Source organism: Fringilla coelebs (genome assembly GCF_963513975.1).
Source record: "Fringilla coelebs genome assembly, chromosome: 5".
Classification (NCBI taxonomy): Eukaryota; Metazoa; Chordata; class Aves; order Passeriformes; family Fringillidae; genus Fringilla; species Fringilla coelebs.
In genome coordinates this window covers 19,673,162-19,685,963 of record NC_140033.1, presented here as the reverse complement: position 1 = coordinate 19,685,963, position 12,802 = coordinate 19,673,162, and the positions used below count along the sequence as shown (strand labels likewise).

At 38.8% G+C, this 12,802-nt stretch overlaps 1 protein-coding gene across 1 annotated transcript in view; it reads left to right on the top strand.

Annotated features, from left to right (window-relative positions):
* The window catches only part of IL17REL (interleukin 17 receptor E like), a 44,628-nt gene extending 38,915 nt beyond the window's left edge, over positions 1-5,713 (top strand). The window contains exons 15-18 of the mRNA XM_084206206.1: positions 766-823; positions 3,408-3,462; positions 4,431-4,479; positions 5,686-5,713. Of these exons, the coding sequence (XP_084062332.1) occupies positions 766-823; positions 3,408-3,462; positions 4,431-4,458 (141 nt within the window). The 3' untranslated portion in view covers positions 4,459-4,479; positions 5,686-5,713. The remainder of the gene's footprint in view (positions 1-765; positions 824-3,407; positions 3,463-4,430; positions 4,480-5,685) is intronic.
* The last annotated feature ends 7,089 nt before the right edge of the window (positions 5,714-12,802 follow it).

The following is a 12,802-nucleotide window of genomic DNA, read 5'->3' as shown; positions in this document are numbered from 1 at the left end:
CTTTATGTGTTCCTTCACAAAAAAAAAAAGTTGCAAGCTATCAAAAGATCTAAATAAATAATAGATGAATTTTCAAAAATTGACATTGGCTAGAAAAGGTGAGGCATATAGTAAACAGCACAGCAAGTGCATGGTGTCCTAGAATTAGCACTCAGGAAAGTAGAACTGAGCAAATGATTTCTGACTTTTCTGCATTTCTGCACACTATTTCTGTAGCTAAACTTCATTAAGAAATTTTGTTCCTAGAAAATGAGCATGAAGCTGATAGGTTTATGCCTCTCTGGAGTTAATGTTCTCAGCAGACACTGAAAGAAATGAGAGTGGAGCTCTGAGGCTTCAGTAGCTCTCTAGAAGGCCCTTCTCAGCTTTACTTTCTGCTGCTGGGAAGAAAGGGGAAGATGAAAGTGAGATTGGTAAAAGCCTTCTGAGTAATGAGGGTAGTAGTTCTTACCCTAGTGAGAAATGAAATTTGGTGGGGAGACGGATAATTTCCTGCATAAATTATTTATTTTGTAAGTAAGATGTTATCTGTCAGACAACCATAACAACAAAAATTATGATTAACTCCATCATTTAGAGACTTAAAAGTGATTGCAACCCACTTTATATACACTAGACCAGCAATTTCCATATGTGTATATTTAAAAACAGATTCAAAATGCAGTCACTTGAGTAAACTAATAAAGCAATTTCGTTTTGTCAACACAAGTGCTTAGTAACAGCTCTGCTGAAAGGGGAATAAGCCTCAATTCTTTCTTTTGAAAGGGCTGGAGAACAGATGTAGATTATTCAGTTCCACTGCAGATCTGCGATACCTACTGTGGTAAGTAGGCATGTTCACAAAAGAAGCTTGGGTCTTGATTCTGTACAAGAGCACATTTCAGGTGAAGTGTGTTTTCACTGGGAAACTGAGGTGGGATTCACCTGACTGAATGGGGATGTGTGCATGAGAGCTAGATATGCTCAGAGTCCTTTATAGACAGTGGACTCATATACCTCATGAGCTATGTTAATTAGCTCTGCAAGGGCAACTTGTGTGGCTGGCTGCTGCCTTTGCTTCCTGGGTGAATTTTTCACCTTGTGTCAGTTTCTGTGTATCACACCTATATTTGCCTTGGTGTCAGTACATGAGGTAACTAGCTAAAAACACACTTTGGCAAGAGGCACACACTGCTGCCATTGTAGTGACTGCAGCACAGCCTTGCTGCCAGTTCCCCCCCCTGCAAATGGGACAGCAGCATTTCCCTCCATTTCCCAGCAAAGAGAAGTTGGCTTCTGGATATTGTTATTATTGTTTTTGTGATTTGAGGTACACTCAGATACAGTATGGAGCCAGAATATTCTAAACCCTCCAAACCATGAAAGTAAGGTGTTGTAGAAATTAGTGAGTTCAGAGCAAACTGATGCTGTGGGGTTTATGGTACAGCAGTGGATTGACTAATTTAGAACTAAAAGGTCTAAAAGGAATCATGCTGAGAGAAGCCTCGATCTGAGCATTGCCAAAAACACTTCCCCAAACTCACACAACCAACCAACCAACCAACCAATCAACCATCTCCTTCTAGTTCACTGCAAATATAGTAAGTCCTGTAACAGATTTTCCCTGTTGTCTAAAAACACCTGTCAGTTAACTACAGCTTTATATTTGGAAGCCTGATAATAAAAAGAAGGGAGCTTGAATTTGTAGTCTGAGTGTAGTTCCTTGTGTAATCGTTTGTATAATGCCAGGTCAGGTTTCTTCTCCACTGAAAAACTTGTAACAAGCCCACTCAAGATGAATAAATTAAATAATCAGTGTTGTGGTTCATACAGTGTGGATGCATTTTCATTTTTCATATTTTCCATTTTGTCATACAGAGTATGTAAAATAATTAAAAGCTCTAGAGATGGCAGTCTTAGAATTTCCCTGCACCCCATAGTAGGAGAGAATGTATCTGTGCAGTAAATGAAAATAGCAGACCATCAAAAGCTGATGAAAGAACTTCATGTGCACAATATTTGATTTAAATATTTAAGTAGTGAACTTTTTCTCGCAAGCTTGTTTGTTTGTTTTGGTTTTTTGCTTTGCTTGTATGTTTTTATGTGGGGTTTTTGTTGGTTGTTGTTGTTTTTGAGTTTTTTTTTTTCCTTCTGGTTAGGAATTTGTGGAGATTCAGAAACAAAAGGAAAAAATGTGCACTTATCAAGAATGTCAGAACTTTAATATGTGATCACTGTGTTTGTTGTACATAACCTCATGCTTCATGGATCCTGACATAATTTATGGTTTTGGGATAATGTGATCTACATTAGTTGGTAGATAATTAATCTCTATCTGTGGATCAGTGTTCCCAAAATCTCCCTGTAAACAAGATGGTACAAGTCAGTGTCAGAGTGGGACACTGAACTCGGTTGGTCTGTCTCACTGCAATAATTCCAATATTCTTAATGACTTATTGGAAGCCACCAGCTGCTTCTCAGGTGTAAGGTTCTGAATGTATCAGTGAGAGCAAAGCTACTGAGGGCTCTTGTATTCTTAAATGCATATTTTCTATAACAAAGATATTTCTTAAACACTAGCCTTTTAAAATCAGGATGTGATAAAAGTTTTTCAAAAGAGTCACCAAGGGTAATAATTGTTACACTGGGATGCTATTTTGTTTGGGCCTAAGACATTAAGAAAAGCCATCCATGTAAAAGTGAAGGTAATGTTAACCTTGAGATTTGTCTGTAATCCTTGACAACATGGTTCATAAAAATGTCAAAGCAAATGACAAATAATCTTCTAATGGCACAGTGAAATAGTGAAAATATATACTATGCACATCTTTGCAAAATAGAAATGTGCATGTTAGGTGTTACTGTTAAAGATACCAAGCACTGTTAGTGTGTTCAGAAGACTCATGATGTTATTAAAAAACAAGATTCCAGTCATAACAACACCTACTATAAAAAAGTCATTGTGTCTAACCATCAGGAAGGCTGCTCTTTACCCAGGCTTTAAGAAGAGCTTTCTGGCATGTATAATTTATTATTCTACAATGGTTAGCATTTTTCTATAGAGCTGTAACTTATTTTTTTCTATATTTTCTATAAAGCTGTACTTTGGGAATTACAATGGGTTGTTGTTATTTACTCTACAATGGATGGAAATGGGAAAATAATGTGGTGGTTTTTTTTTAAATTTGCATTAATAGCATTGACTTGGAGGCAATACTTTGTGCTCCTTTCAAATTTTCTATTTCTTTGGACCACTTTTCTGGATTCTATTTAATAAAGCCAAGCATTTTGAGACATTATTTCCCCTATAAAATAAGAAATGTATGTATTTTGTATGAAACAATAACCCATATCAGTTACTCTGAGAATAAATATGTGAATCATAATGAAAACAAAATGGTAACCTATATTTGAACTTGTTCCCTCAGGTTTTCATGGTCAGTCATACAGTGATGGAAACCCACCAAAAGCCATGACACACAGGTATCCATCGAATTTACAGTTCAAAATATCTGTGGGAATGGATGGAGTTTTTAATCTTGAAACCATATCACTGGCCTTGTTATAGGCACAGAAGGAATATTTGAATGAATTTTGTATATAGCTAGAAGGAATATCAGGTTCTTTGCTCTCCCTTTCCCACTGAAGACATTCCCTGCTTCTGTGCTCTCTCTTCTCTTGCTTTCTCTCTTTGCAGTTTAGTCTGGAATGAGTGGTAGCTGCCTTGCTGCCAAAGTGAGGAGAAAGGGAGGCAAATAACCAGTGGCAGTGAGAAGTTTGTAAAGTAACAACACAGCCTTCAAGAGTCCTGAAACAAGCTCAGATGTGCTGTGCCTGATATTCACATTATTAGCTCCTGTCCCCTGCTTTCTCTCTGATGTTTGCACGCAGGTCATATCCCTCTGTGCTCTCACTGATTAGACATGTCTGCTCAGCTTTCCAGTGCTGTTTCTTATTGCCCCAGTCCTTTACAAAACACCTCTCCTAGGCCATAGACAAACCAGTAAATAATGCAGCCCATGGAGGTATAATTTGGTAGACCCTGAGCCCTTAAAAATTCTCTTCCTTTAAGGATACTTTTCAGAGGCAACCTAGAAGACTGGGAGATACCTAGAACTCCAGAGAAAATAGAGATGGTCTGAAAAAGTCTTGTTCAAAGATGGGGAAAAGATGCAGCCTTGCAAAAATGCTGCAAATCTTGTGGTTGAGAAGGGGCTGCCATCCTTGCCTTGAGGCAGTCTTTGGCTTTTCCCTTGTCAGAAGATACCACTCAGAATAAAGTATCTGGTTTTGTTTATTTGTTCATATAAGCACTGTTTGAACTGTGACAGTCAAGTACACAAGCTGTAGACAAATGGTTAGATTTGTTATTTTATACCAACTATATAGCAATGAACTTTTTCACACTTTGGATAACAACAATCTTCTTTCCTCTTCTGTTTTTATCCTAGGATGAAGAGTGTGGAGTCCTTGCATTGAATTTAACAACATATTTTCAAGGTCCTCAGTATCCTCTCAACATTGTATTTTGGTGCAACTTGCAAATCTGGTCTAACTGGTCATCTCTAATGACAGTAGTTTCCAATTACTGTGAGATTATTTTCATGAGTGAAGAATTTAGCAAGTTGAGCCTACTCTAATATGACAAATTCAGATTAGGATTCCTTATTTCCCAGTATTTAAAAAAAAGGGTCTTAGATCACCTAGAAAATCAGGTCCACATTTCCCATCTAAAACATGCTATAAGTGAATACTTTCATGGTACTTTGTGTACCTATAGAACAAGTATTTCAGATTTTTTGTTGGTAGCTTTCATTTTTAAACCATAAGCAAAAGTTTTTGAGAAATGAATACTGGAGGAAGTTTTCTCAGCTTTGATACATTATTCTTCTTTGCAATTTCCTGTCTTGATTTTCTCATGCCATTCTGATGATCTCACCATGACAGACCATGTTCTTTAAGTATATCTCACAATTCCTTTCTGTGTTTGCATTTGTGTTTGCCTTGGAGATAATTTTCCTATTTGTCTGAGGGGGTACATGTCTTTGGTTTGAAAGCTATTTAAAACTGTCTTGTGGAAATCTGTTCTAGAAGGAAACAGTTTAATGGACATAGTGGAAATATTTTTCCCCATTGTATCAGTATTTATACTCAATTGTTCAAGATAATATTACACACTGTACTGATTAACAAATATTTGGCCTTTATTTCACTGAATAGTCCTCAAACATGCTTCCTGTTGTGTAACATTGGAATAAAGTAAAATAAAAGATGATTAATAGCTTATCCTCAGACCATGTGGAATTGATCATGTGAAATCAGGAATATGGGTGAGGAGTAAGGGAACAAGAAGCTGATCAATAAAAAATCTTTTCCATCTGAATGTGTGGGGCTTTAAAAATTGTTTGTTTTGTTTTGTTTCAAGACATTCATTGACACTTTTACACAGTATGGTGTAAGAGACATATCCACTGCATTGAAACACAAGAATTTTTGAGGCGCCCTAGAGAGGTCAAGTTCTGCTTGACTCCTTTGATAAAAAAGCTTTATTGTTTAGACTGCACATCTATTAGATCTAGTCTCATTCCTAGCAGTGCTGCAGCTCCAAAAGCAGATGTGGCAGGGCAGCATTCCTAGAGCACTTAGTTACTTTCTTTGTGAACCTGAAGCTCTCACTTACCCTGCTTTTCCTCTAATACCTTTCAGGCTGCAGCCAGGAACAAGACACTCAGCCATCCAGCTAAGAGATCATCATAACTCTACTCTCTTCAGTCTTCTGAACTCTTCTTTCTTCCAGTGGAAAAGTCTTTTCTGCAGGAAAGATTGATTTGTACAGAGTGATTTTTATTGCCATGATATCTTCAGATCAACTTTATGAATATGCCCTCATACTGAAAATTAATTAAAATTATACAGGTGTTTCTAAGGCTAAAGCAAAATACCACCTCCAATGACAAGCTCATCTGAGATCCTGAGGCAGCAACAGCTGCACTAAGCCCTGTGCTTTCAATGAGAAAGTCCTGTTTCAGCTGTATGGAAGCTGACTCTCTTGCAGTACATCATCTCTTGTTGTCTGCAGTGCTGAAAATACCAAAGAAAACAGCCATACCAAAGCATGGTCCTGTTTTACAGGAAAATTTGGACAGGGGACATAGCAGATGTCATTTAAGCTGAGAGTAAAGTGCTTATCCAGAGACAGTAGTCTAGGCTCCCATGATGGCCACTGCAGAGAGACAGGGGCCTAGTTTCCAGGCATATTTCATTTTGCTTGGAAACTTATTTCAAAGGGAGCCGAGGCAGCTCCACCTAAATGCTTACCATTACAACATTCCTGCTGATGGCAAATGTTTGCAAATAATCCTTAATAGTACTTCTGTACTTGGGCTCAGGTCTCCCTCTGTGCATTTGTGTAGTGAGAAAAGTGCTGCTAGCTTTTCTGACTGACTCCAGAGCAGATCTGTATGAGTCCTTTTCTAAAACTTTCGCTTCAGCCAAACATATTACCCTCTGGGAGCAGCTTTCCTGATCTCCCAGATGGTGACTGGACCACCACATGTAACATATTTGGAAGAAGTTCCACTCAGGTACAGTATTTTCTAGAGAAGTTACAGCCTCTTCTGTTCTTGTGACTTCATATTTGCAAAAGTAAAGGCATTTAAATTTTTTCACAAGACATTTTAAACACTGGTAGGTCAGTCCTGAAAGAAGGTAGTAATAAAATCTTTCCTAACCCTATAAGTATTCATCACACTCTGCTGACAATTGAAATGTTTTCTTTCTCTCACCCAAAATATGCAACAATTTTGCAATATTGACCAATGTACAAGTAAATGTGTTGTAGCAATAGCCAAATGCAAAAATCCCCTAAGTGTTGCTTATAGATTTGGCTAATTGTCTAGAGCCTCTATTCCTTTGTTGAAGGAAATTCCGTTCTTGCTTACTGTGGGCCCAGTCCACAATAAGCTTATTGTGGACCCTATTTTGAGATAACCTGCGTGTATTTGTTTTTCATTTAATATCTACATTCTCAGTATTATCACAGAGCATTAATATCCCAATTCTTCTAAGATCTTAGCAGGTATCAGAATATCATTGAGCTATTGTAAAAAAGACTGATAAGATGCTTTTTAGTAATCTTTTTAAGACTTTCCATTATTTCTAGTGCATTGCACAGACCTGAAACTAACATTTAAAGTTAAGACATAAATTAAGACAATTTTGTTCCGCTTACTTAGGGACTTATTTTCTTAGTATGCTGACATGTGGTCTGGTGTGGGAAACCAGCCTGGTGCTGCTGCAGTATTCTTTATTTGCAGTAATACATACACTTCCTTGGAATCAGCAAGTTACAGTTGAGTGCCATGCCTGAATTGCCACATCCCTCATTAGAGTAGCTGTGTATTCATCAAGCTGTAACAACAGCTAGAGCAGAACTAGTCCTGCTCTGCAGGCTCTGTTCCTGACCTTTCTCTTTTGGACTTCTGATAAATTACTTCAAGGAAATAAATGGGAAGAGAAATGATGACTACTTTTGTACTTTTGTATTTTACTGCTGATTTCACTTCCTGGACTACAAAATCATGCCTATGTTAGCCAGCAGAAGGGAAGTGGCCCAGCTCTAGGGGAGTGCAAACAGTTCTGCTCCTTAGGTCCTTAGGTGGCAGACTGACTGAATTGTCACAAATGACAGTAGACTTCAACCTGAAGTCTAACACACCTGTGCTTAACAAACAGAAGAAAATGTACTTGCTTCAATTTAGTGTGAAAAGTTCCCCTTACTCATATCCTGTAACAGCTGGCCTAAAAAGAATGTTGACTTTATCTTATATCTCTTATCCCCTGTAAGTTTCTTTATTGTACACTGAAATATCTTTTCTGGATTAAGCAAACAATTTCTCTCTCTTATCCAGAAAACCCTTTAGTGTAAACATGTAAAGCTGCTGTGTTCAGTGAACAAGTCCAGTAACAATGATGGGAGATATTCTTCCCATCCCCCTGCTGGTTTTCTACCACTTCAAGCTGTAGGCATGCAGTTCGTGGTAATTGGGAGTGGGGCTGTGGCTGAGCCTCATCCCCAGTGGGTGCAGCTGTGAGAAGCAGGTGAGCAGATTTGAGAGCAATGAGCCATGTAGTGCCCAGGGGCACTGACCAACCACCAAAGGGAACAGAGGGCACACAGGTGCAATGCATGAACATGAGGGTAATAAAAGGCTGGGCTAAAGAATAAGAAGGGCAGATCCTTGAAGCCTTCTGATGAGGCATGATGTTACTCTGCATGGGGCTGTTGAAAGCTTTCTGAAATTGTATGGTGATCCTCTGTGTATCGTGGCCATCTCCACTGTGACATATGCTATGACAAGCATATCAAGCCACTGCCATTATTGCTGACTCATATTTTGCAGAAATAGGCCCTTTCATGTGGCACTAAGTGCCATTTTTGAAAACCTTTATCTAAATGAATGAGGGTTAGCTCTGGTATTGGATTCACAAGCACTCGGGAAATTATTATTTTCTAGGAACCATCAGACAGATTAATTGTCCATCTAGTACAGATCTAAATAACTTCTTAGTATATAGAGCTGATACAGTAAAACCAGGACATCTTGTCTACTGAGAAGCAGATTCCTAGACCAATTTTTTAATAGGTGAAATTTGTCAGCTATATTATATGTCATTGACTACATTCTAAAGAATGAAGCCTAAATCATCCTCTTTTAAAGCTATATAAGTTCCTACCAAACTTCTAAAAGTCAGGTTTCAAAATCAGCTGTGGATGGGATTGTGTTCTCCATTGCTGTCTCCACATAAGTGCTCTAAGGATTTGTACCTTTTCATATCATAGCTAATAGAATAAACCAACTCTTTGAGTTGATAGCCACTATTCTCATATATTTCACAGGTTCTACTGTCTGATCACACACTGCAGAGATTTCCAAGAGCATTCTGAAGCTGGATTTGTGCTAGATGGACAGTTTTGTCATGAGAGATTTCCTGACAGCATGTGTTTAGAAGTAGAAAGGAAGAAAAGCAAAAAGAATTCCCAGAGGTAGAACAAGCTAAAAGATGGGGAGATTGTACTTTTTTTTACCCCAGAGATAAAAGGTGGGGAGAACGTACTTTGAGTCATCTATGGGCACAGGCATTTCAGAAGGAAATGCTGTATATGGAGCCTGCAGAAGGAAGCCCATAAAGGATGAAGAATGATGCAGAAATCAGGGTGGGGTGATTGGAGGTGAGGCAGGGGAGATGGGCTGGAGGGGACAAAGACTGTGAGGTGGGAGAGGCAAGGGGGAGGTGAAGTTGGCCAGCCTGGGTGTCATTCATATTCCTGACTCACAGCTACTCCTCACTCAGAACCTCTGGGTAAAATGGGAAAATGAGTGGAGAGTGACCACAGATGTGCTGCTCTGCACCCAATAGATACATTTTCCCTACCTAGTTGCTTCTCGCCTTCATGCCTGTTATACATTATCTCATCACCTTCTTCATGGGGCACAATGCCAGGATGAGTGGAAGGCAAACTGACGCAGAACCTCTCTGGATAACAGGGAGTCCTCTTCAGTGAGTCTGTGGGCTTCTTACCTATGGGACTCCAGAGTTTGCTGGATCTGTGGAAACCGCCTGTCATTTTTATTCTTTCTTTAATTACAACCATCCTATTAGTGGTGAGAGAAAGCAAAGGTGGTGCAAACAAGGGGAGAAACACCAAGGTGCACAACAGCCACATGCCCTTGATAGTTCTTACATGACCATTTTCCTCCCTTAAAACCAGTGAAACTTTACAGAGCTTTTTCTTTTTCTTTCTTTTGCATTACATCAGTTTCCCTTAACTTTTTAGAAGCAAATTTTTACTTTAGTTAGGTAATATTATAATGAATCTTACAGCACTGGACTTCTGTGATAGTCAACTTCCTTTCAGGTGTCTCTTCCTCTTTTGGTCTCTGTTCACATTCCTTGTGAAATCCAGAATGTCTTTCTACATCTGTAGTTTTCTCTCACTGAGATTTTTCTGCAAGACCCTGGCCAGCTGAGAGGCTTTGCACTGGACTGTTGCCAGCTCATTCTGGAAAGGCATGGTTCTCTATCTGTCTGCAGACACCAATATCATAAAAACCCTTGAATGTTCTGCTTGTTCCATTGATGTGCTCTTTTGTCTACCCAGTTCCTTATCTGTGCCCTGTACTGTTTACACTAATGAACCACGAGTGTCTGAAAATGTCAGACTATTTCTAGACTGTACAAGCATTTTCTGTCTTTGATCTAAGATGGCTGAGTGTGTAGCTGAGTAGGAAGTCATTTAACTGTATTTCTGTGTGAATATGGCTAATCTGAAAAGGTTTACTGGAAGTCAGGATAGATTAATTGATCAGGACTAATGTGGTTTCCAGGCTGAGGATAACTTGCTCTGCAAGAGCTCAGACAGCAATCTGGTATCTGTCCTCGCTTTATTATATAAACAAAATGACAGCCTTTTTTCTGGATATATGTTCTGTAGTGTTGTTTGAGATGTGTTTCCTAAATTCACCCTTTTTGTCTTGGCTTACTTAAGGTATGAGACTGACCTGAGCCAAATGAGCTACCTCAGTCACCATCCCATCCTTCAGAAACTCAAGCTGAGGCTGTGAGTTAATGATGACCAGAAAACTGCCATAAATATCAAACCTGACTCAAATCCTTTGTCACATTTCCAAGCAGCTCACTTCCGTGGTGTTTTGTGACCATCAAGCTTCTTTCACGAGGCCCATTTCTAGCTCTTCACAGCTATGCTACAGATGACATTGTTTTGTAAGCACCAAGGTGACCAGACTTCTATCTGCTTCTATGGTCAGGGGAATATTCACCAAATAACCAGTTGTTGCTGTGCTGCTGCATAGATATAACCTAGGCTGCACAAGCAGACTAAGATTTATTCCATGAAAAGGACCAGAAAGATAATATAAATTTATTTGTAAGGGCTGTTTGTTACTGCTTGGTGCAGAGACATTGGATATCACAGTTTGTACAAAAATTTGTACTATTTTTGTACAAATAATTGTACAAAACCTGCTGCTGTTATGTTACTGCCTCAGATGAAAGAGGATTCTGTGATTCCTGAATGGATGCTCTGCTGCACTCCAGCTTACCAATGCTCTGTTTCCATACAAGAGAAAAGTAGAGATTGTGTTTGAAGAATGCACCATGTGTGTTTCCAGTATTTTAAAAGACCCAAACTCTACAAGTTAATTTATTTTGGATTCTCACAAGGTTCCATTCTCTTTCTCCAGAATATATTCCAATATATTTTTTCCAGCTCACAGAAATGAAGAACCAGTGAATCAAGATTTTAATGGAGATAATTTTTGTATGACAGCATACAGGGCAGCAGTATTCTCTTATCTACTTCTTAAGGTCTGTAAAGAAATGGCTTTTAAGCATAATAGGCAATTTTATGGAATTCTGGAAAACTACAGCAAAGTGGGAGTGTCACTAAAAGAATGTTCATTATAATATAATTCATAACCACAACTGCCTATGTCTAATCTGATAGTTGGGAATTTTTGTGAAGGGTGTGTGCTGTTCATGTATGTGAAGCTTCAGACAAAGGGAGACAAAAATTCAGACAAAGGGAGACAAAAACTTTCTCTTGAGTATCATCTGCCCTGTGAACCACTGCCTGACAGCAACAATTTCTATGCCTGCCAGAAACAATATTGTTCCCTGCTCACTTAGTATTGTCACAAAGAAAACAGATATTGTCCTGCTCTAGGAGAGCATGCCTTGAATCTGTAAGCCATCTGTAGTAATTAGTAGTAGACTCCAGTCAAATATGGAATCCATTTTTCTTTTGTATTACTTTTTGCTTGGCAATATGTGCACACTACTGAGTTTCATTTCCCAGAAGCACAAAACCTCTTAATTCTTCTGTGAAGTCCAGTGATTCATTTCCAGGTAAATGGAAACCAAGTTTTTACACTATGAGGCATACAGTAAGCTTTTGAAATGTGAGTAATTATAGGTTTACTTCAGAGAGAACAAATCATATGCATGAGGAATCAAATCTATTTCTCACTAGGCAAATTTTAATTGGCTTTGGACCAGAACATTATAAGCTTCTGTGCTTTTGCTGTCATCCTTGTTAGTTCCTGTAAAAGCTAAAATTTATGTCCCTGTTGATATTAGTCAGGGCAAAATCCTGCTCCTCCTTTGACCATGTTGCATCTCGTGATGAGACAAGCTGCTTCCCTTTATGCCATCTCCAGATCAAGTCCATCCTGAGGGAGGCTTGTGGGGCTGGAGCCAGAGGCACACATTCCCATTTTGCCATACAACAATATATTTTCTCACCTGTTAGTGGAGCCCAGATAGTTGACATCTGGGAAAACTGATGGTTAGGTGCTGGAAGAAACAAAAAGCACTGTCTGGGGAAAGTTGGAAATCACAGACAGTTAAATCTTTTCCCCTGTTAATCCCATCCTTCCCTATCTGTTGCAGACTGCTCCTAGCCAGGAGCAGAGCTTCTCTGAACCATTCATTACCTTTTCACATAGCTATCCAGGCACCTTGGCCTTCCCTAACTTTGTGTAAGGACATATGAGAGTTTGTACTGTGTCATATCAAATGATTGTCTAGTTTGTACTCTGTCTTCAACAGGTTCATCTGCATTTCTCAAGAACTTAATGAATGAATTATTCTTATGAGTTTAGTATATCTGGAAGGGTTTTTCTGATAGAAATTTACCTAAGTGTTTTTTTGGACTCATGTAAGTCTTGTATTTTTTATTACTCATTTCATTAAGCTCCACAGTTTAAGCAGGTGATGTGTGAAGTATCTCTCCTCGCTTTAA